This window comes from Anneissia japonica, unplaced genomic scaffold (genome assembly GCF_011630105.1).
Source record: "Anneissia japonica isolate Jap-2015-1 unplaced genomic scaffold, ASM1163010v1 scaffold288201_len66592_cov119, whole genome shotgun sequence".
In the NCBI taxonomy this organism is placed as follows: Eukaryota; Metazoa; Echinodermata; class Crinoidea; order Comatulida; family Comatulidae; genus Anneissia; species Anneissia japonica.
The window spans coordinates 23,404-47,373 of NW_022753876.1; the positions used below are offsets into that span (position 1 = coordinate 23,404).

At 33.8% G+C, this 23,970-nt stretch overlaps 3 protein-coding genes across 3 annotated transcripts; 2 read left to right on the forward strand and 1 right to left on the reverse strand.

The window, feature by feature from the left end:
• Positions 1-557: 557 nt before the first annotated feature.
• On the forward strand, positions 558-3,260 carry LOC117122966 (uronyl 2-sulfotransferase-like; the record flags this gene model as incomplete). Its single annotated transcript, XM_033268750.1, is given in 4 exon segments — positions 558-731; positions 1,552-1,649; positions 2,120-2,277; positions 2,982-3,260. Coding segments are annotated over 4 exon segments (627 nt in total), but the record flags the coding sequence as incomplete, so codon positions are not given.
• A 4,922-nt stretch (positions 3,261-8,182) lies between these two features.
• LOC117122968 (splicing factor U2af large subunit A-like) lies at positions 8,183-11,141 on the reverse strand. The gene is made up of 3 exons (XM_033268752.1): positions 11,135-11,141; positions 10,041-10,132; positions 8,183-8,935 (listed from the first exon to the last, which is right to left on the reverse strand). The coding sequence occupies exons 1-3, from the start codon at positions 11,139-11,141 to the stop codon at positions 8,309-8,311; spliced, it is 726 nt and encodes a 241-aa protein (XP_033124643.1). The 3' UTR covers positions 8,183-8,308.
• Positions 11,142-19,203: 8,062 nt separating this feature from the next.
• Positions 19,204-20,289, forward strand: LOC117122970. The gene has a single exon (XM_033268753.1). It carries the CDS (start codon positions 19,204-19,206, stop codon positions 20,287-20,289), a length of 1,086 nt encoding a protein of 361 aa, XP_033124644.1.
• The last annotated feature ends 3,681 nt before the right edge of the window (positions 20,290-23,970 follow it).

Below are 23,970 nucleotides of genomic sequence, written 5' to 3' on the forward strand. Positions count from 1 at the left end.
TATATATATTACAAATTGTAATTATTTCTAGCCATCTAGAGGCACCATAGCCACAAAATATTATACTGTACCTCAACCCGAACCATGGTGGGGAAAATCCCTTCCTGGCCCCCCCCCCCCTATTATGTTTTTTTTAGCCTGCAGTATGCCTGTTCGTTTACAAAGCATTTTGTGATAATTCAGGGCCGCACTCAAACCCTTACTTAAAGGATAAATTTGAGTTTTAGCAGGCAGAATAAAAAAGAAAGATTTATGCTCTACACAAAATCTTGTTTTATTCATTTGACTGAGGAGAGAGGGGAGGGCAGGGGCGATGAGAAAATGCTATGGATTTAATGGTATACTTCCTTGTTTTGCCTTGGGTCATAGGAAAATGTACATGTTTGCTTACACATGTGAATCTGATTAGAAAAAGTTATCAATGTACTGAAATAAGAATGCTATTACAAATATTAAGAGTGTGCTAATATACATGTCGTATTATTGTTAATAATTATAATTATTTTATAAATACTGTATAAATACCATATCTAGATGGAATGATGATATAATATTTGTATTTTTGATTGGATTTTCATTCCAGGTTTAGCTCTTCGTCTGTTAAGTATATCAATATTATCCGTGATCCTATAGAGAGGTTTACGTCACAGTATTACTTCAAACGATTTGGCGATGGCAAAAATGATCAAAGCCAACGTCAGTTTAAAGGCACTGAAGAAGAAAAATATCAGGTAATGACAGACGTTAAATAAAAAATTAGAACTAACCATGGTATGGTAATGAATAATCAGTGGGGGGGGGGGGGTCAGGGAAGTGGGAAATTTTCCCTGTCAAGCAAGCTTGGATCTTCCGTTGGCTGATGCTAAAACAAGCTGCTTGGACTAAAAATATTAATTTGCCCTTCAGCTAAACAAAGTTGATATCAGTACATGGTATCTAATATTATGGCCTTTAAGTACAATTTTTGGGCATCCTATACTGTAAATCTCTCCATATCAACCCCACCAGGGATTTTATTCCGCCTGGACCCCTGACTCTGTTCTAGACGGCCCCTTGATTCGAACCCCTGACAAACTTGTTGGGGCTCCTGTGTATAATTTACTTACTATGTGGTGAAGAGATAAATGTGTTTGTCCAAAGCAATAAAATTAATGATGGTGATAATTATATTCACCTCTTTTGCATCCTCAATTTGTTTTAATTTTGTTTCATAATGTACAGTATGTTGTAATTAATAAGAATTGGATATTTATCTTTATACATTTGAATGGTCAATTTATATGAAACTATTTTATTAAATATGTTTTTTTTTTCCATTGAATGTTATCACCTTTTTATGTTTGTGTTTGTAATTTATTGTTTTTTTATTTACTGTTCACTGGAAAACCTTTTAGATAGTAATTTAGTTTGCTTTATGTAATCATCAGGGTTTTGTTTTTGTCTTCTGAATTTTTTAAATTGTATTTTGTAACTGATTTTACCTAGAAATAAATTTAAAAAATGAATTATTAATATTTCAATTTATAATGTACTTTATATTATATTTTGCAGACTATAAATGAATGTGTCTTGAAGAATAGACCAGAATGCGGTACTAAGAAACTTCAGTACATAATCCCATTTTTCTGTGGTCACAGTCCACAATGCAGGTAAGTAAATATAACATGCTAATGTTTTATATTCGTATTAAACCTACCATAAAACCTTGAATTGAAGCCAGTTGGCTTAATCTCGAGATGAAGCCATCTACAATTGGAGCCCCTCTTTAGTTTGCAAAATTAACCTCGAAAATAGGCTGAGGCTTCTTTTGGAGATAGTACAGTACATACACTGTAAATGAATTTCAGAAAAAAAAAAAGGAAAAAACAAAAATTTTTTTTGGTTTTTTTTTGTTTTTTGTTTTTTTAAATTTTTTTTAGTTCCACACTTCAGCACCCTACGGCCATGTGCATTGTGTGCCACGCCGTGGCCTGTTTACAATGGAGGTTAAAAATTCAGTATATCAATACACAATTTTTTACATTTTCACTGGGCACAAGAAAGGAACCAATAGACAAGCAATGACTTTTATTTAAACAATAAATAAATGAAAATATATTTTAATGTGTTATTATTTAAGGTTGCCAGGTAGAACAACATTAGAAATGGCTAAGCTAAACGTAGAGCGTGATTTTATAGTGGTGGGAGTTCTGGAAGAGTTGGACGACACGTTTGCAGTCTTAGAAAAAATGCTACCACGTTTTTTTACTGGAGCAGTGGAGTATTTGAAATCTCCAGGTAAGTGAACAAAACTGACAAAAATAATATGTTAGGCTGGGCAAACACTCCACATGACCGTCGTCAGCTGACGCGATTTTATGAAGAACGTAACGCGACGACGTGCACCCAAACGATCGTTTTTAATGATGATCCGTTCAGACGACCACTGGCGTCGCGTCGTCTAGGGCTCACAGTGAGTGGCGTTTGATTCGTTGTGCAACAGTAATGCGACACAGCAAGTGCCCACCTTTAAAGATACACTGTTCCTCATTAGTACTAATTAGTACTAACTAAATCACTGTGATGGTCAGGCCTCTACCAGAGGGGATGGGGGGATCAGCAAAATCGGGATTGTTTGTCATTTATGCTGTATGTAATTGTGCTTTAAAATCAGGTTTAGGAGGAAAAATATGTTTTGATATGTCTTAAAACTGATTTTTCTAAGACAGAAAAAATTGTTTGCCGAAAATCTGGGGTGAATGAGATACAGATTTTTGAATATTTAAATACTGGGGGAAAGAGGGTGTAACCGCTCTTTTTTACACCTTTTCCCCCCTGTTTTTAAAATATTTATTCACCTTTCTCAATTCACCATTTCCCACTTCTTTCTGTCTTAGAAAAATCTTAACATGTATCAACATTTTTTTTCGCTCCAGAATCTTTAATGCCTTTAATGTATTATACAATTTTTATTATATAATTTTGATTACCAAATCTTTAAGATACATCTTCTGCAGGCAACACTTTTGCTCGTAATCGGTCAGCAACCGTAACTAAGCACAAGGAGGTACCATCGGACGAAGTGAGAACAATACTTTTGAAGCAAATGTCGTTGGAGTATGAATTCTACTACTACATCAAGGACCGCTTTCAAAAACTCAAGATTCAACTTGGAATTGGTGATAGCAAACAACGATAAATTTAACTACGGTCGAACCGTTATTTCCATAGCATCGAATTACAATCTGTGATTAATTTTTTCAACCTAGGGTCATACAATCGTGGTTAAATTGTAGCCACATTTTGTCCAGGTGAACCTAGTTTGATAATTATACAATTTCTAAGTTTGGTTTTTCAAACTAAGATTGTTATAAACAGTCACACGACCGCATTCTGTGTCGTAGCTTGTACAACGTAGGGTCGTACTAAAATCTTTGAGATGGTTTATTAAACCTGGATTGTAGCTGTAGTCTGCTATGTACCTGTTATGACATAGAGTCGCACTGCAACCTTTGACCTAGGTCTATCAAACTAAAATTTGTTATGTAGGTTTTTCAAGTTATGCTTTGCTACTACCACTGGTACTACAATCTTTGTTATAACAGAACATTGGCAAAAGACAAGTATAACAATTTTAAAAGCACAAATTACTAGTATTGTACTAAGTACCAATCATTGTACATATACCTATCTGATGTTTTGCAATGTACAGTATTTTCTCTTATTTAAGTCCTGGCTTATTCCAAATAGAATACAGTGTGCCCTCCAATTTGAGACCACTTTCGGGACCTGAAAATTTGGGGTAGTCTTGGGGTTGGTCGTCAGTTAGAGGGCTAGCTTTGTACCAAAAGGTTAAGATAGTTATTTGGTCTTTGAAAAAGTGGTCTCAAATTAGAGGGTGCACTGTATACATCATCTGGTGTAGCCCTTATTTGAGAGTGGAACTTTTGGAACCTTTATTAAGCCAAATAAAAAAATATATATTTTGTTGGCCACACCCGACCGACCCAAATTTTACAAAATTCTGAGTTGGCATTTTAGCTTTTTTTTTTCTTGACTACAATGAACAATATTCTTTTATGAGCATATAAGGCTGGAATAGCATTGGCCAGGCTTATTTTGCAGGATGGTACGCGATGCGAATACATAATTGTTGTATTATTTGTGTATTTTCTGCTTTTTAGGCATAAACTCATTTTTGTTGGCCTTATAACGAATCCACATTAAGGTAAACAAAAAGTTATGTATTTCTTTACCCACCAAAATTTTGAAATGTTAGTAAAAATAATAGAAAGAATTTTAACTTATTTGTATTTGAACTGTAATGTGTTTCCCGACACAATAGTTTGCACAGTATAAAGCCGGGCTCTCATTGCATTGCACAACTGTCGTATGTCATGGTGTTGCGTTGTCCATGGAATCGCGTCGGCCGACTACCGCAGTGAGTACCCAGTTAAAGGTGTTAAACACTCAGTGGCGGATCTAGGATTTAGCAATGAGTGGTGGATAATGCGAGTGGTTTTGGGTGGGGCATCCCCTCCCATTTGAGATTCCCACATAAAGCACACTCACAAGACAGTGACCACTTTTTCTTTCATGGTAACCGAAAGGGAGTGGCTAGCCACCCTGTTCACCCCCTTACATCCGCCACTAGTACTGATGCTTTGAGTTTGTTAAAACATGGTGCTAAAAATATGTAAATATTTATTATTTATTATCTTCCTAATTAAAAAATGTTATGCTACATAAAGAGAGTATAATACAAAAGGACCAGTTATCATGTTTTCATATGGTGTGCTGACTAAATTATTTAATTTTGTGGTGGGAAAAAGCATATAGACCTTGCTAACAATATTAATTTTACTTCAATGTTGTAATAACATGGCAGTTTACTAGGTTATTTCCTTTCGTATCTATAAAGTTGTGTTTTCTGGTGCTTCCAACCTGCAGATTCAGGAACCTTTTCTCTGCACCCCAACCAGTGCTTTGCCCCTTGATCTCTGCCCAAAATTGAGGTCACGTCAGACACCTTCCCCATGAATGTCGGTTTTATGGGAAGGATGTAACTGCGAAATACGTAACTGCGAAATACGTACTGTGTGTGGCCAGAGATTTAGGGAGAAGTGATGGGTATATTGAGTTTTTTATAGTTTATTAAAGAAAAGAAATATTTATACTGAATTTTTAGTTACTTAGAGATAGCCAAGATATATTTACTGGACCAGATGTATAGATTTTAATTTATTGTAGGCCTAATATGTTAAAATGTTCGATTTTTAATCTGAATGTACTTAGTATTAATTTTATCAATGAAAGTGGATCCCAGTATTGTGCATATGTAGCAAATTCTACTAAGGTAGAACTTTTTTTATACCTTGTCAAGCGAACCCACCACTTGCCAAAAATGATGAATTCTAATAAAAATAAAGTTTCATTTTTGGCCAATTAGCAAACCCGCTGCCACAAAAAAATTGAAAATTTCAGAAAAAATAAAGTTTTTCTTTCTTTTTATTACACCCGCCACTGCTTTGAAATCTCTGAAAATAAGATATGTATTTTTCTTTATAATTTTATAAATTTAAAGAATTTAACCATCGCATTACTACATGGTTTACTTTCAACAATAACATTTTATTATTATTTTCTCCTCCATCTGGATGTTTTTTGGCAAACACTATTTGCTAAATAAGAAAGCAAAATTTTATTTTTATTTTTTTCCGCCCTCCTCTGACAATCTTTAAAAAAATAAGTTTGCGAAACAGGGAATAAAAAATCTCGCCTAATCCGTCAGCCTATGGAAATTTCTGGAGCACCAGTTGGATCAGTGAAAGGAATATGTGCATGTTGTCCCGGACCTAGCAACAACCTCCGAGGGACGGGGCTTAGCAGAAATGTCCATCCTCCTGAGTATTAATTGTAGCGATCATTCTACAGTAAATGTACATAGGTACTGTATTTCGCATAGTATTACAGAGAACACATCCTTCCTGTAGGCCTTGTTCTATTTTAATATGCAATTCTGTATTTAATAACTTTTAAAAATTTGATTCTCATTCAATTGCAAATGGCCCGCCACTTATATGATAGAGTAAACTCTGCAAGGTGTGTAGAGTGGAGTTGTTTTTAAGGTTTGTCGACACAATCAAGTTTTCTGTGATAAATGTTTATGTACTTTAACCTGGACAATTATTTCTGAAGATTTATGTTGAGATTTCCAATGCTGTATAATTTATTTTTCATCTTAAAAATGTGGACTGTTTGTGAATTAAAATAAATTCATAATTACAATTATTGCAATTTGTCACATTGATTTTGTTCTTAAAATCCAGTTAATGTTAATACTGTAGTTAATTCTCAATATAATACATTTGAATAATAATATTCAAAAGTTACAACTAAAGAAGTCACACATTCGGCGTGAAAATCACGCATTTGGGATCTGTCTCGCAGGATCTAAATCTCATGCTTAAATATAATGCCTGTTATAAAAATATATGTATGATTTGTGGTCTTTTGTAGCCCCTTCCATTTTAAAATTCTCTGTTTTACAGTATTTAAAATATAATGGTAACATCATGTTCACCAACAAGCTGCACTATAAACACTGTAGATACAGTATGTCGTTTTACAAAGCACTGTCGGAAAGATGAAAGGATGCGTACAGTGTAAAAATAAATTGTGTGGAGATGACCTAGAATGTATGCATTCTCAAGTAAAAAGGAAAAATGTAGATCCTAAATGCATTTTCGAGCAATTAGGAAATAAAATTTCCAGGTAGGGAGGTTTGAATTTTTAAGTCTTGTGCCTGCAAAAACACAAATTAGTGCATCATGAAGTATATTGGGCTTCCCTAGGAAAAATACAATACAAGATTCAAAAGAATGCCATCATTCAAAATGTCTTCTCAAGTCGATGATAAATCGAACAATTATCTTCTTAAACGAAGATAATTAATAAAGTAGCAGATATTGCAATATAGTTGTGTTTGTGTGATGATTTAACTGTACAGTAAAATGAAATAAAGAAATGATTTCTGGGGTTTCCAATTTGTACAGGTGTACACAAATGTGGTAAAACCAAAAAAAAAAAAAAAAAAACTTAAAAAATTCTTTTAAAATGTTTAATAGGATCAAATAAATTATCAACTTCCAATGCGACACATTGAAAACAATTTTCAAAAATTCTTTCTACAAAAAATCCTCAAATTGAATACCAGTCAATATTCAAAGCTTATTTTAAAAATACAGGAATGCTATTTATTTATTTAATACCATATTCAAGAGGGTAACCCATCCAGCATTGCTGCTCATTAGGGGCCCTCAAATAATAAATGAGGTAAAAAACAAGAATCTCTTAATTACAAATTTATTTATTTATTTTTTAATCATTATTAGTCAGTAATCAGAATATAATAAATTAAAGTAACTTGAATAAAAATAATGTAAATAGTAATGACGAGTATCTACATATGCATTTGAACGTGTTCCGGGTTTTCTTTTGAATCTCAAACCAGTCCAGGGGCAGCACCAGCAAAGGGTCCAAGGAGCCACAGAAACCAAATCGTGGAAGAAGCCAAAAATGTTGTCGGGAAACACTGCTTTGAAGAATCAATTCTTTTGCCTGATAGTGCAATTTCCAAGCGTCTAGATAACTATTCTTAAAATTTGTTCCAGTCATGGTGGATCTTAGATGGGTATCTTGGACTTCTCGTAGAGGAGCTTGTTATTCTGCTGCAAGGGACTTCGGAACCTTAGTTGGGGAATCTTTGGCGTCACCAGTTCAAATAATAAAGAGCTAAATGGCAGAAATTGGTTACAAAATTTGCAGCTACTGACGATATTAAATAAGCTAAATGAATTGACTGATTTGCATATTTATAATTTCCACTATAAAAACATATTTATAATCTAGCCTAGCCTGTACTTTATACAGTATAAGGAATATGTAAACCAATTACCTCATCATTTAAAAAATTATTTTTAACTTTCCACCAAATCAAAGAAGCCCATGATTTAATTCTGAATACTCTGCAGCAGGAATATAACTTTTGTTCCCAAGTATGTACTTGTTAAATTCTTGTCATACACAAGAGATAAGCTTGGTTTCCATAAAAATCACTGACTCCTTTGGCGATGCTGATTGGTCAGTTGAATCAGGGAAGCATTCCTAATTGCGTCAGGGACAGCTACGCAGTACTGTACAAGGTTTGATGCGAGAATGCTGTAGCGACTGTGTACGATTCTATGGAAACCAGACTTAACACGGTCAAACATCACCCATATGTAAGCTTTTGAAAACACCCATCATAGTAAAAGCTTGGTTATCACCTTCAGTCTCGATGACTCCTGGAATTGTACTTATTTCTATCTCTTTCTCTATCACGTTTTTGGTGTCTGTCGCGACTTCTACTTCTATCTCTTTCATGTCTTTGGTGCCTGTCACGATCCCTGCTTCTTTCTCTTTCATATCTTTGTTGTCTGTCACGACTCCTGCTTCCTTTTCTTTCATATCTTTGGTGCCTGTCACGACTCCTGCTTCTTTCTCTTTCGTGTTTTTGGTGTCTGTCGCGACTTCTACTTCTTTCTCTCTCATATTTTTGGTGTCTGGCACTTTCTCTGTCGTTTTTGTTGTGTGTTTCATGACTTTGGATCCTTTCTCTCTTTCGATGATCTTTTCCATCTTTGTTTCTTCCTTTTTCTCTATCTTTCCTCCTATCATGATCAAACTCTTCATCTCTTTTCCTTCTGGACACCTCCCTCTCCTCCTGATCTTTTTTTGACATCTTCTTCTTGTCTTTTCTTTTAAATTCCTCCTCACTGTCTGATGATTCATCTTTCTTTCTGTGTTTCTTCTTTTTCCTCTTCTTCAAATGCCTGTCATCTTCTGATGAACTGGATGATGATGATGGTGATGATGAGCTGCTGGAGTCACTTGATTCCTGGGTTCTTGATGATGTCTGGAAAGTTAAAAGTAGAGTAATCAAACCTTAAGAATGAGCGAGTTCACAATTATTTTTATCACTTCTATTCCAGGTAGTTACTGAAAATGAATTGAAACAGCAGATTCTGTTGTCACCAGGCTAATTTCTTTCATATTCTTAGAAATAAATTATTAAATTCAAAAAATTCAGTTGAGAAAACAATTCTGATAGACCTCTTTTATTGGTTGATTGTAAAGAATATTATACCATTATTAAATGATTACTGTAGTTTAAAAATGATTGTGTTGATTTTTGTTGTTTAAGCAAGCTTGCTGCCAACAGCAATAAAAGGCTTAATTATTTTAATTGTATTGTCCATTCTAACTGATTTTACACAGTTTATCAGTACAGTATTTTGTACGTCAGTTGAATTTCACTATATGATGCAGTCAACATGTATGTATAATATATAAATATAAAATGATTATTATAATCAAACATTTCATCAGTTGAAGGCAACTCAATCAATCACCTATCAATCCATCACCTCCATCAATCAATTTTTATAAAGACAAATTTGGAATCGAAATATAATATTTTTGCCTTTGGTTGTCTTGTTTTACAACCAAAGAAGGTTCATTTTTAAACATATAATTAATGTTTGAGTGCAATTGGAAGAATATTATCATTTGTTGAAAGATTGACTGTTCCACTCATTGAGGCAGGGCAAAGTTGAATGGAACAGTCAATCTTTCATCTCATAAAAATATTCTTCCACTGCACAAATAAAAAAAATCATTTGCTTTATAACACACCTAAAACAGATTCTTGTCATTTTATACGTTATAAAAAAAAATTGAATTAAGTTTACCTATTATCTAAATGGAACAGTCCATCTTCTTTCAACTATATGAAAAGATTGTAGTAGTAGAACTAAATTTTCATGATGAGTGACGAATGGTGTAAGTAACCAAAGTCACATAATACGAAATCCACCATAAAATGACAAGAATCTATTTAGGTGTGTTTAGGTTTATAAAGCAAATAATAATAATGATATTATTTATTATTATCCTCCTCCTTGTGAGTTGAATCGTTGCTCAAAGAATATAATAAACAATTAAAAAAAATTGGTTAGTACCACTTGTTTTTGCATCTGATCACTATCTTTGTGTTGATTTGAGGTCCTCTGTTCACTCTTATCTTTGGATGGATTCGGGAACCTTCCACCAACTGCAAAGACAAAAAATCCCAAATTAATTAGTGATTATTCTGATAAAAATTATGTTATTCTTTATTATAAATATTTTCATTTCATTCACTTGGGATAATCTACAGGCAATAGGTGCTTAGTAGGCCTATACCTGTAACTCAATACCTTAAGTGTGATTGCACCCGGAAAAAACTGGACCCGGGTTGAGTGGTCATGCGGACTTGAACAGAACTCAGATGAAAAGTGTTATTTGACACTTAAAAAACATGATGAACCCTATAAAGTGTATCAAATTTCATTTTAACAACCGACCAATAGGAGTAGAGCATGCTTGTTAGACAAAAACACATGCTGTCCCAAAATATATTCAGACACAGTACAATAACACATGTACAACAAATATAAACAATCTTTGGCAATACCAGTGGCAGGTGAAGTCAAACTTTTCCTGTCAAACAAGCATTGGACCCATGTCGTCCCACATCACGATGAGGTCGTCGTACTTAAAACAATATGTTGCTGATCCCCAGTTATTGTGATTGCCAATGCCTAACATTTAAAAGCACAATGAACCTTCTGAAGTGACAATCAAACTTAACAACCAACCAATCATAGCAGGGCCAGGAATACATGCTTTTCAGACAAAAACAAATGCTGACCCACGAACGCAGGTTGTTTATATATGTTTATGCTATTGGTTTGTGTGCCCTTAGCTAGAGTAGGGAAGGACCTTAGCAGAATTGTCAACTTTGGGCCATTCTAAACCAAGGATTCAATTCCTGGGCCCTATATGCGGACACTTGGTGTGGACCCCCTGTCTGACTTGTTCGATCCCCTCTCAGCAAGCCTCTGTAGCCACCATTGTGAACAATGTGTAAATCAATAATAGTCTTGGGGCTAATTCAAATGTTCATTAGGACGAGTAAAATAAGAACCAGTAAAACCAGTAACTTGTGTAATGTATTTCCTTCATCCAAGGAACACAAGTTTTTCAGCAATATTTTTGTCGTAACTGTCTAAACCTGACATAATTCCAAGAAGTTCACTTCCTTTTGTTTTTTTTTACCAGGATAGATGGGTGCATTCATCCATGTAATGACTTATGTAAAATAGAAGAATGGCTACAATAAATACTTAATGAAGGTGTCATAAGTACAATGCAAATAATACCAAAAAAGGTTACCGAATGCATGTAAAATTCCAAGAAACAGGAAATATAACATTACATTTGAATTATAAATGCTAACAGGAAATATACAGCTTTAAAACTAGTACCAAAACACTCTTGGCCCAGTAACTGAGTGGTGACAAGCTTCTGACAACTGGTTTATACACAAAAATGTTGTGATAGAAGTATACAGAATTTCAGTTTTCATTGTTTGTATACTGCTTGGATATGTTGTACAGTATTGGAATTATATGCTTAGTCCTGGTTCTTCCTGCACAGGGCACTCCATCCTTTGGTAGTGTTTCTATTGGATCTGTTATAACAAGTGAAGGAAGGGATGTTGATCTTAACTGTCCAGTGGTGAACCTGACTGATGACTACTCAATCTCTTGGTATAGAGAAACAATAACTGGTGATAGGACAGTTATTTACAGGGATGGTGTGCTGATAAATAATGACCTAGGTAGAGAGGCAGAAGCTTACGGACTCCGCAATGAAAGTGATGTGAGAATAACACAGGTGAAAGGTCATGATCTTGGTCATCTGCTTAATGATAACAATTACACCTGTGAAGTTACTCTTAAGAGCACAGGTGAGGCAGTGCTAGTATCAAGTGGTCTCATCCTGGTAGCTTACTATTCTCCATCATCTTTGTATCCAATCTGTGAATCAAGTGAATTTTCATCTAATTTGACTGGTTCAAAAGTCACTATCTCTTGTTACTCTGAACTTGGTAATCCACATGTCCAACTACAATGGTTTAGGAATGGAGAAGAAATTGAAAACCTAAAAACAATCACAATTTATTCTTACATATACTTGAATTATACATTTATTCTTGAAGAAGATGACTTAGGAAGTAACTTTACTTGTACTAATGGAATACAAAGCTGCAATTTAGCATCTGACCAAGTAAGTGCAGAAGGATGTCCAACAACGCCTCTTGTCACTGGTATGCATCAATCATCTACCACTGTTACTGTCCTTCCAACTGATTCAGAGGTGCATGACACAGGTATGCATCAATCATCTACCACTGTTACTGTCCTTCCAACTGATTCAGAGGGGCAATCTGCATCTAGTAAAATAGGACTACAAACTGTGGTGGGGGCTAGCATTGGAGCTGTTTTATTCTTAGCCTTCTGCTTATTTATTAGTGAATGTTTCTACAAAAAAAACACAAAACAAGGAACAACTAACACATATCAACATTCTACAGATGAGGGAGATTCAAACAACCAAGAGAAAAACACCAGAAGTGAATTTACAATTGAAAATGCATCATATAATGAATATGCCCAAGCTACAAAGCAACCAAATTACCAATACCAACAGGATTATCCAAATCTGCCTCGTTCGGCTACAAAGCCTTCGAATGAAGATATGAACAGGGATTCTGCTGAATCTGGGACCATTGACAACTTTATTTATTATGAGATATGATTGTGAGTTAGAAATTGTTGAAAATGCCACACCATATGAAAGAAACTGTTCTTAATGACTGGATGATGTTTGGAATGGAATGTTGAAGGCAGTGGCAAATGCCTATTAGGCCAAAAAAAAATTGTTTGTTTGCCCTCCCCTAGCTCACTGAAAAATAGGGGCAGTGTTTTAAATTTTTTTTTTTTTTTTCGATTGTTTGTTTACAAATTTAAGAAAGTGGTCTTTATTTTGCTCCATTTTGCACATGAAATTTGTCTAAATTTGGTGTCTGATGTAAGGTATCGCCAAATACATTCAAAATCACCACATATATGTCATATATATATTGATTATGGGTTATTTTCATTGAGTCTGATGAATCCTTTGAAAAACAAATACTGTAGTGAGACAGGCATATTGCAATAATTTTGCATTGAATTTTGGTGACAGGAAAAAACAAAACTTTCTTTGCCCACTCCGATACAATTTTCAGCATTAATTAAAGGGCAAACAAACAATTTTTTGGGCCTTATACTATATCTAGCCAGAATCAAATATCGCATGCCTGGCAATGTGAACCGTATCCAAACTATATAATTTAAACAGACAAACACCCTTCTATACAAAATAGATGTAATACCTACAATTAACATTTTTTTATCAGTTGAGGCCCTATCTTTGAAACCACCAGTTTTGTGAGAATAAATGTTCTGTAAATTACAACTTGCTTAGTTAGATTTATCATCATATAAATTAGATTAGCTTTTATATTTGAAGTCCCCTATAACATATAGGTCAGACAGGACATGGTTTTGAGTGACCACATTAGTTGACACTGATGTCTTACTTTTTCTACTATTTTCTCTATAATTATACCAAAGTATTATACTGCTCTCTGAGTTGGGTGTAAAACATTACAGTATTCATTAATAAATATGAACATTTTTATGTTTTCTTCTCTTGATATGCAATACTGTATAGTTTTTAATAAATTCTAATTACAATTAACTTGGAGTTATATTTATTTCATGAATATAATGTTTCTATCTATTTGTACATATTTTTGTTTTTGTATTTTCTCCTGTCCATGAATATGAAGTTTTTTGAAGACAAAATAAAGGAAATGGAATGCAATAAAATAACCAATGTATAAGAATATGAATTGTGTGAAAAGGGAAATACTAAAGCAGCTCAGAATTAAAAAAAAATCTATTCAAGGAAGATCATTTATACGAAAAGACTACAGAATGCAGTGGCTAGAGTGGCTATAATAATATTTGTTATAAGGAGTCATAGGATATTATATATAGCTCAGGAGTAAAGTGTGATGTAAAATTGCTTTTTATTCTTTGTATTTTTAGTGTTTTTTGACTGTGTCATATTTTTATATACTGTACATTTATTAGTCTTATCACAAATTTTATAGATTGTATTGTAATTACCCAATCTACAATTCAGCTTAATGCTGCCAAAGATTGTGTTTTCGATGTTTTTTATCTCAATAAAATATACCCAAATAAAATAGGTACAATGCAAATAATAAAAACAAAGGTAACCAACTATGTACATTTCAAAGAAGCAGGAAATATAACATTCAGAATTTAATTATAACACAGGAATTATACAGCTTTAAAACTAGTACCAAAACACTGTGAGCTCAATAACTGAGTGGTGATAAGCTTCAGAAAACTGATTGCTGCACAAAAAGCTTTGGACAACTGATTTCTACACAAAAATGTTGTGATAGAAGTATACAGAATTTCAGCCTTCATTGTTTATATACAGTTTGGATATGTTGTAATAATTGGAATCATATGCTTAACCCTGGTTCTTCCTGCACAGGGCACTCCATCATTTGGTAGTGTTTCTATTGGATCTAGTATAATACATGAAGGACTTGTTGTTGATCTTAACTGTCCAGTGGTGAACCTGACTGATGACTACTCAATATCTTGGTATAGAGAAAAAATAACCGGTGATAGGGCAGTTATTTACAGGGATGGTGTGCTGATAAACAATGACCTAGGAAGAGAGACAGAAGCTTACACACTCCACAGTATGAAATATGTAAGAACAAGACAGGTGAGAGGTCGTGATCTTGGTCATCTGCTTAATGGCAACAATTACACCTGTGAAGTAACTCTTAAGAGCACAGGTGAGGCAGTGCTAGTATCAGGTGGTCTCATCGTGGTAGCTTACTATTCTCCATCATCTTTGTATCCAATCTGTGAATCATGTGATTTTTCATCTGCATTAATTGGTTCAAATGTCACTATCTCTTGTTACTCTGAACTTGGTAATCCATGGGTCCAACTACAATGGTCAAGGAATTGGATGAGAAATTGAAAACATAATCCCAGTTACAATTAAATCTTACATATACTTAAATTATACATTTATTGTTGAAGCAGATGACTTAGAAAAAAACTTTTCTTGTACTAATGGAATACAAAGTTGCAGTTTAACACCTGACCAAGCATGTATAGAAGAAAGCTCACCTACGATCCTTCTTGTGGAGACCAGCATGTGTCAATCTTGGAACATTGGCATTATTGTCCTACCTGTCATCATAGCAGTTCTGTTCCCACTTGTTGTCATTGAAACAGCTGTTAATATACATCTCTCCCGAAAATTGAACCAATGCAATGCACAGAAGAGAAGTAACAACTACTCGTGTACCAGACGTCCAACAATCAACTGGTAACAGGGGTTTGGAAACATATGCAGACCTGAAGCCTAGAGAAGAGGCTAACTACAGCTCATTGCAGAACCCTCAATGCAAAGCAGACCCGAAGGGCTGGTAATGATCACCACTGTACCAGACCCATAAATGTCAAGCAATCTAATGCCATTCGTATGAATTACTGTAGTATTAAAAATGTTAGGGAACATAGACCTGCAATAAATTTTCCCATATACAGTTGAACTTGCCTAAGTCGAATCCAAAATACGATTGAAAAATTGTTCGACTTAGATAAAATTTGACTTACAGATTGTAAATTAATGGAAAACACAACAATTAGCATGTAAACTAAGTCGACTTAGAAATTATTTGACTTAGGCAAAGTCGACTTTAGGCAAGTTTATCTGTAATTTAAATCCACATCAATTTCAACTACCAAAATACTTTATCTAATAAGATAGGCCTACTGATTAGTTATCTCTATTATTTTTTTTAATACTGCATATTTGTGTTTCTAATATAATTTATTTTATACTATTCATTTACTTTTGAAAATTTCAATTGTAAACTTCAAATCAGGATGTTAAGATTTCAATTTTAGTTACTTCTGTTTTTGTTCTGGTACTGTAAATTTAATGTTTCAAGGTCTTTTGCATCAGTATTTGATGATGGAATATAAGAGCAATTTTCTGATTTGGCTTATACCTACTCCTTGCTCCTAGCAAGATTTTATATTACTTTGCCAAATAAATAATATTATTTTTAATTATGAAGCATCTCATTACAGGAGAAAACCACAAATAACTGTAATGAACACAATGTTTCAACAAATCTACAGAATATGATTCAAATTTCCAAAGAAAACTATGAATTTTATAGTCAAATGACTAAAAGAATATTAAATCAGTTTTGCTTTTAAAAAATAATGATATATATACAGTAAATAGAGTTGTCTTTATGACAGGCAAATATAGTACACAATGCCTTTAAAATTTAAATTCAGTTTGGTTGGTATATACTGTATTCTGGCTTTTTAGTGCGAGTTGTAGATAGCTAAAGATATGAGCCTATAATTAAAATCATATAATCAATAATAAAAGTCAAATAAATAAGTAAAGTGAATGGTCGAAAAATGATAGTATGAGAATAAAATAATATAAATAAAAATGTTATACAAATAAACACGACAGCATTCAGTGAGAAATGACATAAAATGGAAGCATTTACGATGGGCAGACATTTCGGAAATTAAAATATACAAGATAAACATATGATAGTTAATACAAACCAAGTAAAACAAAAGGATATTTTAGTCATAATAATAATATATATTTGACATATAATAAAGAAAACATGCTGTGTGAGAAAGCAATTTGCTTTAATAAACAACATGAAAAAAGGATATAAAATATTATTGTACTGAGAAAAGCACAAACTAAACCACAAAAAATTCAAGAGAAACTGAATGCCTGTGAACCTGCCAAGAAGTAGAATACTACTAAAAGTATAACATTTATATTAATAACTTAGACATTGGTAATAGTTTCATGATTCATATTATTATTACATTAATGGGGATCAGTCAAACATCAGTGTGACATTACAGACCCCTAGCCATGAGGTTTTTAAACGTTCTGACCAAACCCTTATTTCAGAGAAACGACCCCTCCTTGTGCAGAAAACCCCCTACCAAAAAGCCCATAAACACTAACAATACCAGTGTACCAGTGGATGTTTTTTTCAACCCTTTACATTGAAAATTGGTTTTGTAGGATAATTACAACATTCTTTTTATTTGCCTTCAAGAAGTTTTCTTTCTAAGCATCGATAAACCCAACTTGGCTTTTAGTTGATGTTTTCCATAACTCAATGCTTAGAACCCACTTTTGTAGATGCTGACTACAGCCTGTAGCTATTATTATTATTATTATTATTATTATTATTATTATTATTATTATTATTATTACAGTATTGTTATTATTATTATTATTATAATATCTAAATAAAACAAGCAAAATAAGTTTGCCAGTTTGGTACTTTATTGTGTTTTCTCCTTGAATGTTATTTTTGTATTTCAAATAAAAAAAAATAAAATAAGTCATTGAACAATTGTGATTCTTAATATCACATATTTGTCTGAATTTAACCAATTTTAATGAAAACTTCACTTATATTTTTTATAGTTACTTCATACAGTTACCAGGTTTTCTGCTTGCCAGGATCAGTGTTGTCTCCATATATTTGTGACAGGGGGGTCCGACAAGTCCAATGGTGGGGTTAGATTCAAGCGGTGGTATGGATCCTCAGTCAAGGTACCAGAATAAAAAATTCCTGGTAGGGCTCATGGGGAGAGATTTTATGGTTTAGTATGGCCCAAAAGGTGGTAATTAGCCCAACGATATTTGGGATTGGAAATCAAACCATTAATATTTTTGTTATGTACGTTTTAACAGGTAAACACACAACCCAAAGAGCAAATACCACATATCGACAATTTACAAATGAAGAAGTTTCAACCACTCTTGTACCAAATCAAGCACCCAATTACATTAATATCAAAAACTACAGCTCATTACAAAATTCTCAACAGAAAAAGGACACTGAAGGGCTAACCATGATGACCACTGTACCAGACGAAGCACCACCTCAATCCTAGAGAAGAAGTTAACTACAGCTCATTACAGAATTATAATAAAAATAAAAATTTTGTTTTCTTATTTAGCAAATAGATTTGTCAATAACATCCAAACGGAGGAGAAAATAAATATAAAATTTTATTGTTGAATGTAAAATGGGATGGTTAATGCTTCAAATTTACATAATTATACATTATATCTTATCTTTGGAGATTTCATGGCAGCAGAGGCATAACAATATTAATAAAGAAAAACTTTTATTTTTGTTGTGAAATTTTCATTTTTTCAAAAAAAAAAAAAAAAAATTCTTGAAATTTTCTTTTAATATTTACACCTATACATGTTTCTCCTGACGCAAATCCAGTTATTGTCTATTTTTCCATCACGACAATAACAATTACTATCAACACTGCAGTACCCGCTGCTTACTTGGACTCGAATTCAACCCTGGCCATCAGGCGCAAACTCGGTGGTCTAAAGGTATGATGCCAGGCTAGTGATCTAGAGATCATGGGTTCGAGTCCCACCCGAGAACAACTTGCAATTTTTTTCGCAGTTGTTTTCAAATGTACTGAGTATTCGGCACATTTCCACGTCAGGTAGGGCAAAATTACACCTATACTTGGAGTTAGTTTATGAATAAATTATTTCTGTCTGTATGTATTTGTCTTTCTATTTTCCTGTGTCCATGAATTTGATGTTTTCTGAAGACAAAATAAATGAAATGAAATAAAAGAAGCAATGTATGAAGAAATTAACTGAGTGAAAATTGGAGGACAAAACAAAAAGCGGCAGTTTATATACTTAACATAATTCAAAGAACTTGACTTCCTCTTGGTATTTTGTTTACCAGGATTGATGGGTGCATTCATCCATGTAATGACTCATGTAAAATAGAAGAATGGCTACAATAAATACTTAATGAAGGTGTCATAGGTACAATGCAAATAATACCAAAAAAGGTTACCAAATGCATGTAAAATTTAAAAAAAAAAGGAAATATAACATTCACATTTGAATAATAAATACTAACAGGAAATATATAGTTTAAAACTAGTACCAAAACACTCTTGGCCCAGTAACTGAGTGGTGACAAGCTTCGGACAACTGATTTCTACACAAAAATGTTGTGATAGAAGTATACAGAATTTCAGTTTTCATTGTTTGTATACAGTTTGGATTATGTTGTACAGTATTGGAATCATATGCTTAGTCTTGGTTCTTCCTGCACAGGGCACTCCATCCTTTGGTAGTGTTTCTATTGGATCTGCTATAACAAATGAAGGAAGGGATACTGATCTTAACTGTCCAGTGGTGAACCTGACTGATGACTACTCAATCTCTTGGTATAGAGAAACAATAACTGGTGATAGGACAGTTATTTACAGGGATGGCATGCTGATAAATAATGACCTAGGTAGAGAGGCAGAAGCCTACACACTCCACAGTATGAAAGATGTAAGAATAACACAGGTGAAAGGTCGTGATTTTGGTCATCTGCTTAATGGTAACAATTACACCTGTGAAGTAACTCTTAAGAGTACAGGTGAGGCAGTGCTAGTATCAAGTGGTCTCATCCTGGCAGCTTACTATTCTCCATCATCTTTGTATCCAATCTGTGAACCATGTGAATTTTCATCTAATTTGACAGGATCAAGTGTCACTATCTCTTGTTACTCTGAACTTGGTTATCCACATGTCCAACTACAATGGTTAAGGAATGGAGACGCAATTGAAAACCTAACAACAATCACAATTTATTCTTACATATTTTTGAATTATACATTTATTCTTGAAGCAGATGACTTGGAAAGTAACTTTACTTGTACTAATGGAAAACAAAGCTGCAATTTAGCACCTGACAAAGCCTGTGCAGTGGGAACAACTCCTCCAAATGTGTCTGGTAAAATAGGCCTACCAAATGTGATCGGGGCTAGCATTGGAGCTGTTCTCTTCTTAGCCTTTTGTCTATTTATTGTTGTATGGTGTTACAGGAGAAGAAATACAAAACAAAGAGCAACTAATACATATCAACAATCTACAGATGAGGGAGATTCAAACAACCAAGAGAAAAACACCAGAAGTGAATTTACAATCGATAATGACTCATATAATGAACAAGCTACAAAGCAACCAAAATACCAATACCAACAGGATTATCCAAATCTGCCTCGTTCGGCTACAAAGCCTTCGAATGAAGATATGAACAAAGATTCTGTAGAATCTGGGACCATTGACAACTTTATTTATCATGAGATACGATTGTGAGTTAGAAATTGTTGAAAATGCCAAACCATATGAAAACAAAGGAACTTGTTCTTAATGACTAAATGATGTTTGGAATGATGTTCAAGGCAGTGGCAAATGCCTATTAGGCCTAAATAAAAAAAAAAATTGATTGTTTGCCGTCCAGCGCCCTCCCCTAGCTTACTGAAAAATAGGGGCAGCGTTCTAAAACATTTTTTTTTTTCGATTTTTTGTTCACAAATTTAAGAAAGTGGTCTTTATTTTTCTCCATTTTGCGCATGAAAGTTGTCTAAATTTGGTGTCTGATGTAAGATATCGCTATTCTAGTCCTAACTTCATTACAAAATATTTTATTTTTATTTATTTTTTTTTTATAGGGTAAAATACAAAAAGCACAACCAGTCTGAAATTATTGTAGTACAAAAATTCAAGATTACAAAGAACAAAAAATTCAAAAACACCAAATATATCTCGTATATATTGATTATTGGTTATTTTTATTCAGTCTGATGAATACCCTTCGAAAAACAAATAGTGAGACCTGTCTCTTATACACATCTAGATGTGTATAAGAGACAGGTTCTTGTATTTCAGCTAGAGGGCTGAAATAAAAGTTTACGATAGCGCACATTCATTACGCCATTTGTCCTGTGTGCATTATGGCCCATGTGTATGTTAAAGAACGCAGTTTACACTCTTCGGAAAAGAGTAGGGGCTTGTCTCTTGGTGTACTGCCCAATCACCACCAGAAGCACCACGCTGGAAATAGTCAACATTTTTTTTATCAGTTGAGGCCCTATCTTTGAAACCAATTACCCAGTTTTGTAAGAATAAATGTTCTGTAAATTAAAATTTGCATAGTTAGATTTATCATCATATAAATTAGATTTACTTTTATATTTAAAGTCCCCTGTAACATATTGGTCAGACAGAACCCTGGATTTGCGTGGCCACATTCGTTGCCACTGATGTCTTACTTTTTCTACTATTTTATCTATAATTATACTAAAGTATTATATTCTGCCCTCTGATTTGGATAAATAACATTACAGTATTCATTAATAAATATGAACATTTTTATATCTTCTCTTGATACACATCACTGTAATAATTAATAAATTCTAATTACAATTAACTTGGAGTTCTAGTTATTTCATGAATAAATGTATAATTATATTATAATTAATTAGATACTGTACCTGCATTAGTTCCTTGTTAAAAACAGATTACTTATAAGCTAATTTAACGAATTGTTTTCAGAGTATCTATACTCTACGTTCTTCATTAGTATTATGTTCCATGGACAACCCGTCTCTACAAAATAGATGTAAAACCTATAATCTACCTACCTATAAGTTGGGTGTTCATCGCACAATCTAATCTGGATAGCAAGGTTACTGGCGATTGCTTTCTCTTCTATAAAACCTACAGGTAACGGTAGGGCCTAGCCTACTAAAATACAAGAAACATTGGGGTTTCCCCAACTAGAAAAATAATTAAATTTAGGCCTTTATTATAAACATTTCTTCGTGAACTGTCACCTAGCGTAGGCTAGCATTTTACTACCAGGCTACTACTATTATAAATATAGGCCTAGGCCTACATAGCCTAGGTACGGTAGGGACACTGAACAAGTTTTGAAGTTGTTTATATCACGATCAAATTCCAAATTTCGCTGAACGCGTTTAACATTTTGCCATTCACGAGCAGTCAGCCATATGAAAAGGGGAGGAGTTAACTTCCAAACGGAATAAATGGCTCGAACGACAAGCTTCCAAACGGCATTTCACAGACGCGTTTGGGAGCTTGTCATATAACAATAGTAAACGTGTTTGACCCGTTTCTGTCGTTGGGGAAAATTTGTAGATCGCGCCAGAATAACATTACAATATTCATTAATAAATATGAAAATGTTTATATTTTCTTCTCTTGATAGACATCGCTGTATAGTTTTTAATAAATTCTAATTAGAACAATTAACTTGGAGTTCTATTTATTTCATGAATATGTTTGTGTCTATTGCATGTATTTTTGTCTTTGTATTTTCTCCTGTCCATGAATTTGAAGTTTCCTGAAGACAAAATAAAGGAAATGAAATGCAATAAAATAAGCAATGTATAGGATATGAATTGTGTGAAAAGTGAATACTAAAGCAGCTCAGAATTGTAAAGAAAAATCTATTCAAGGAAGATCATTTGTACTAAAAGACTAAAGAATGCAGCACTGAGAGTGGCTGAAATAAAAGTTAATGAAGGATTCATAGGTACAATGCTATAAAACCAACAAAAATAACCAACTACTGTATGCATGAACATTTCAAAGAAGCAGGAAATATAACATTCACAATTTAATTATAAAATGCTAAATTTAACAGGAATTATATAGCTTTAAATCTAGTACCAAAACACTGTAGTTCAATAACTGAGTGGTGATAACCTTCAGAAAACTGATTGCTACACAAAAATTCTAGGATATAATGTAAGCATATAATAGAGGTTTACTGTTTTCATTGATTTACACAGTTTGGATTCTAGATGTTGTACAGTATTGGAGTCATATGCCTATTAGCACTTGCTCTTCCTGCACAGGGCACTCCATCCTTTGGTAGTGTTTCTATTGGATCTGGTATAATATATGAAGGAGCTGCTGTTGATCTTTACTGTCCAGTGGTGAACCTGACTGATGACTACTCAATCTCATGGTATAGAGAAACAATAACAGGCGATAGGGCAGTTATTTACAGAGATGGTATGCTGATAAGTGATCTAGGAAGAGAGGCAGAAGCTTACAAACTACACAGCACATTTGATGTAATAATAAGACAGGTGAGAGGTCATGATCTTGGTCATCTGCTTAATGGTAACAATTACACCTGTGAAGTAACTCTTAAGAGCACAGGTAAGGCAGTGCTAGTATCAGGTGGTCTCATCCTGGAAGCTCGCTATTCTCCATCATCTTTGTTTCCAATTTGTGAATCATGTGCTTTTTTATCTGCATTAATTGGTTCAAATGTTACTATCTCGTGTTACTCTGAACTTGGTAATCCACCTGTCCAACTGCAATGCTCAAGGAATGGAGGAGAAATTGAAAACATAATCCCAGTTACAATTCAATCTTACATATACTTAAATTATACAGTTATTGTTGAAGCAGATGACTTAGAAAAAAACTTTTCTTGTACTAATGGAAAACGAAGTTGCAATTTAGCACCTGACCAAGCATGTATAGAAGACAGCTCACCTACGATCCTTCTTGATGTGGAGACCAGCATGTGTCAATCTTGGAACATTGGCATTATAGTCCTATCTGTCATCATAGCAGTTCTGTTCCCACTTGCTGTTATTGAAACAGCTGTTAATATACATCTCTCCCGAAAACTGAACCAATGCATAAAGGCCACTAACAGCAGAGAAGTAACAACTACTTCTGTACCAGACCAAGTGCCCGACTACATTAACGTCCAACAATCGACTGAGAACAGGGGTTTGGAAACATATGCAGACCTGAAGCCTACAGCTCATTACAGAACCCTCAAGGCAAACCAGACCTGAAGGGCTGGTAATGATGACCACTATACCAGACCCAGTTCCTGATTTCATAAATGTCAAGTAATCTATGCCAGTCATATGAATTAGTAACAAAGTTAGGGAATGTAAACTTGCAATCAATTTTCCCGTAACAGTTGAACTTGTCGAATCCAAA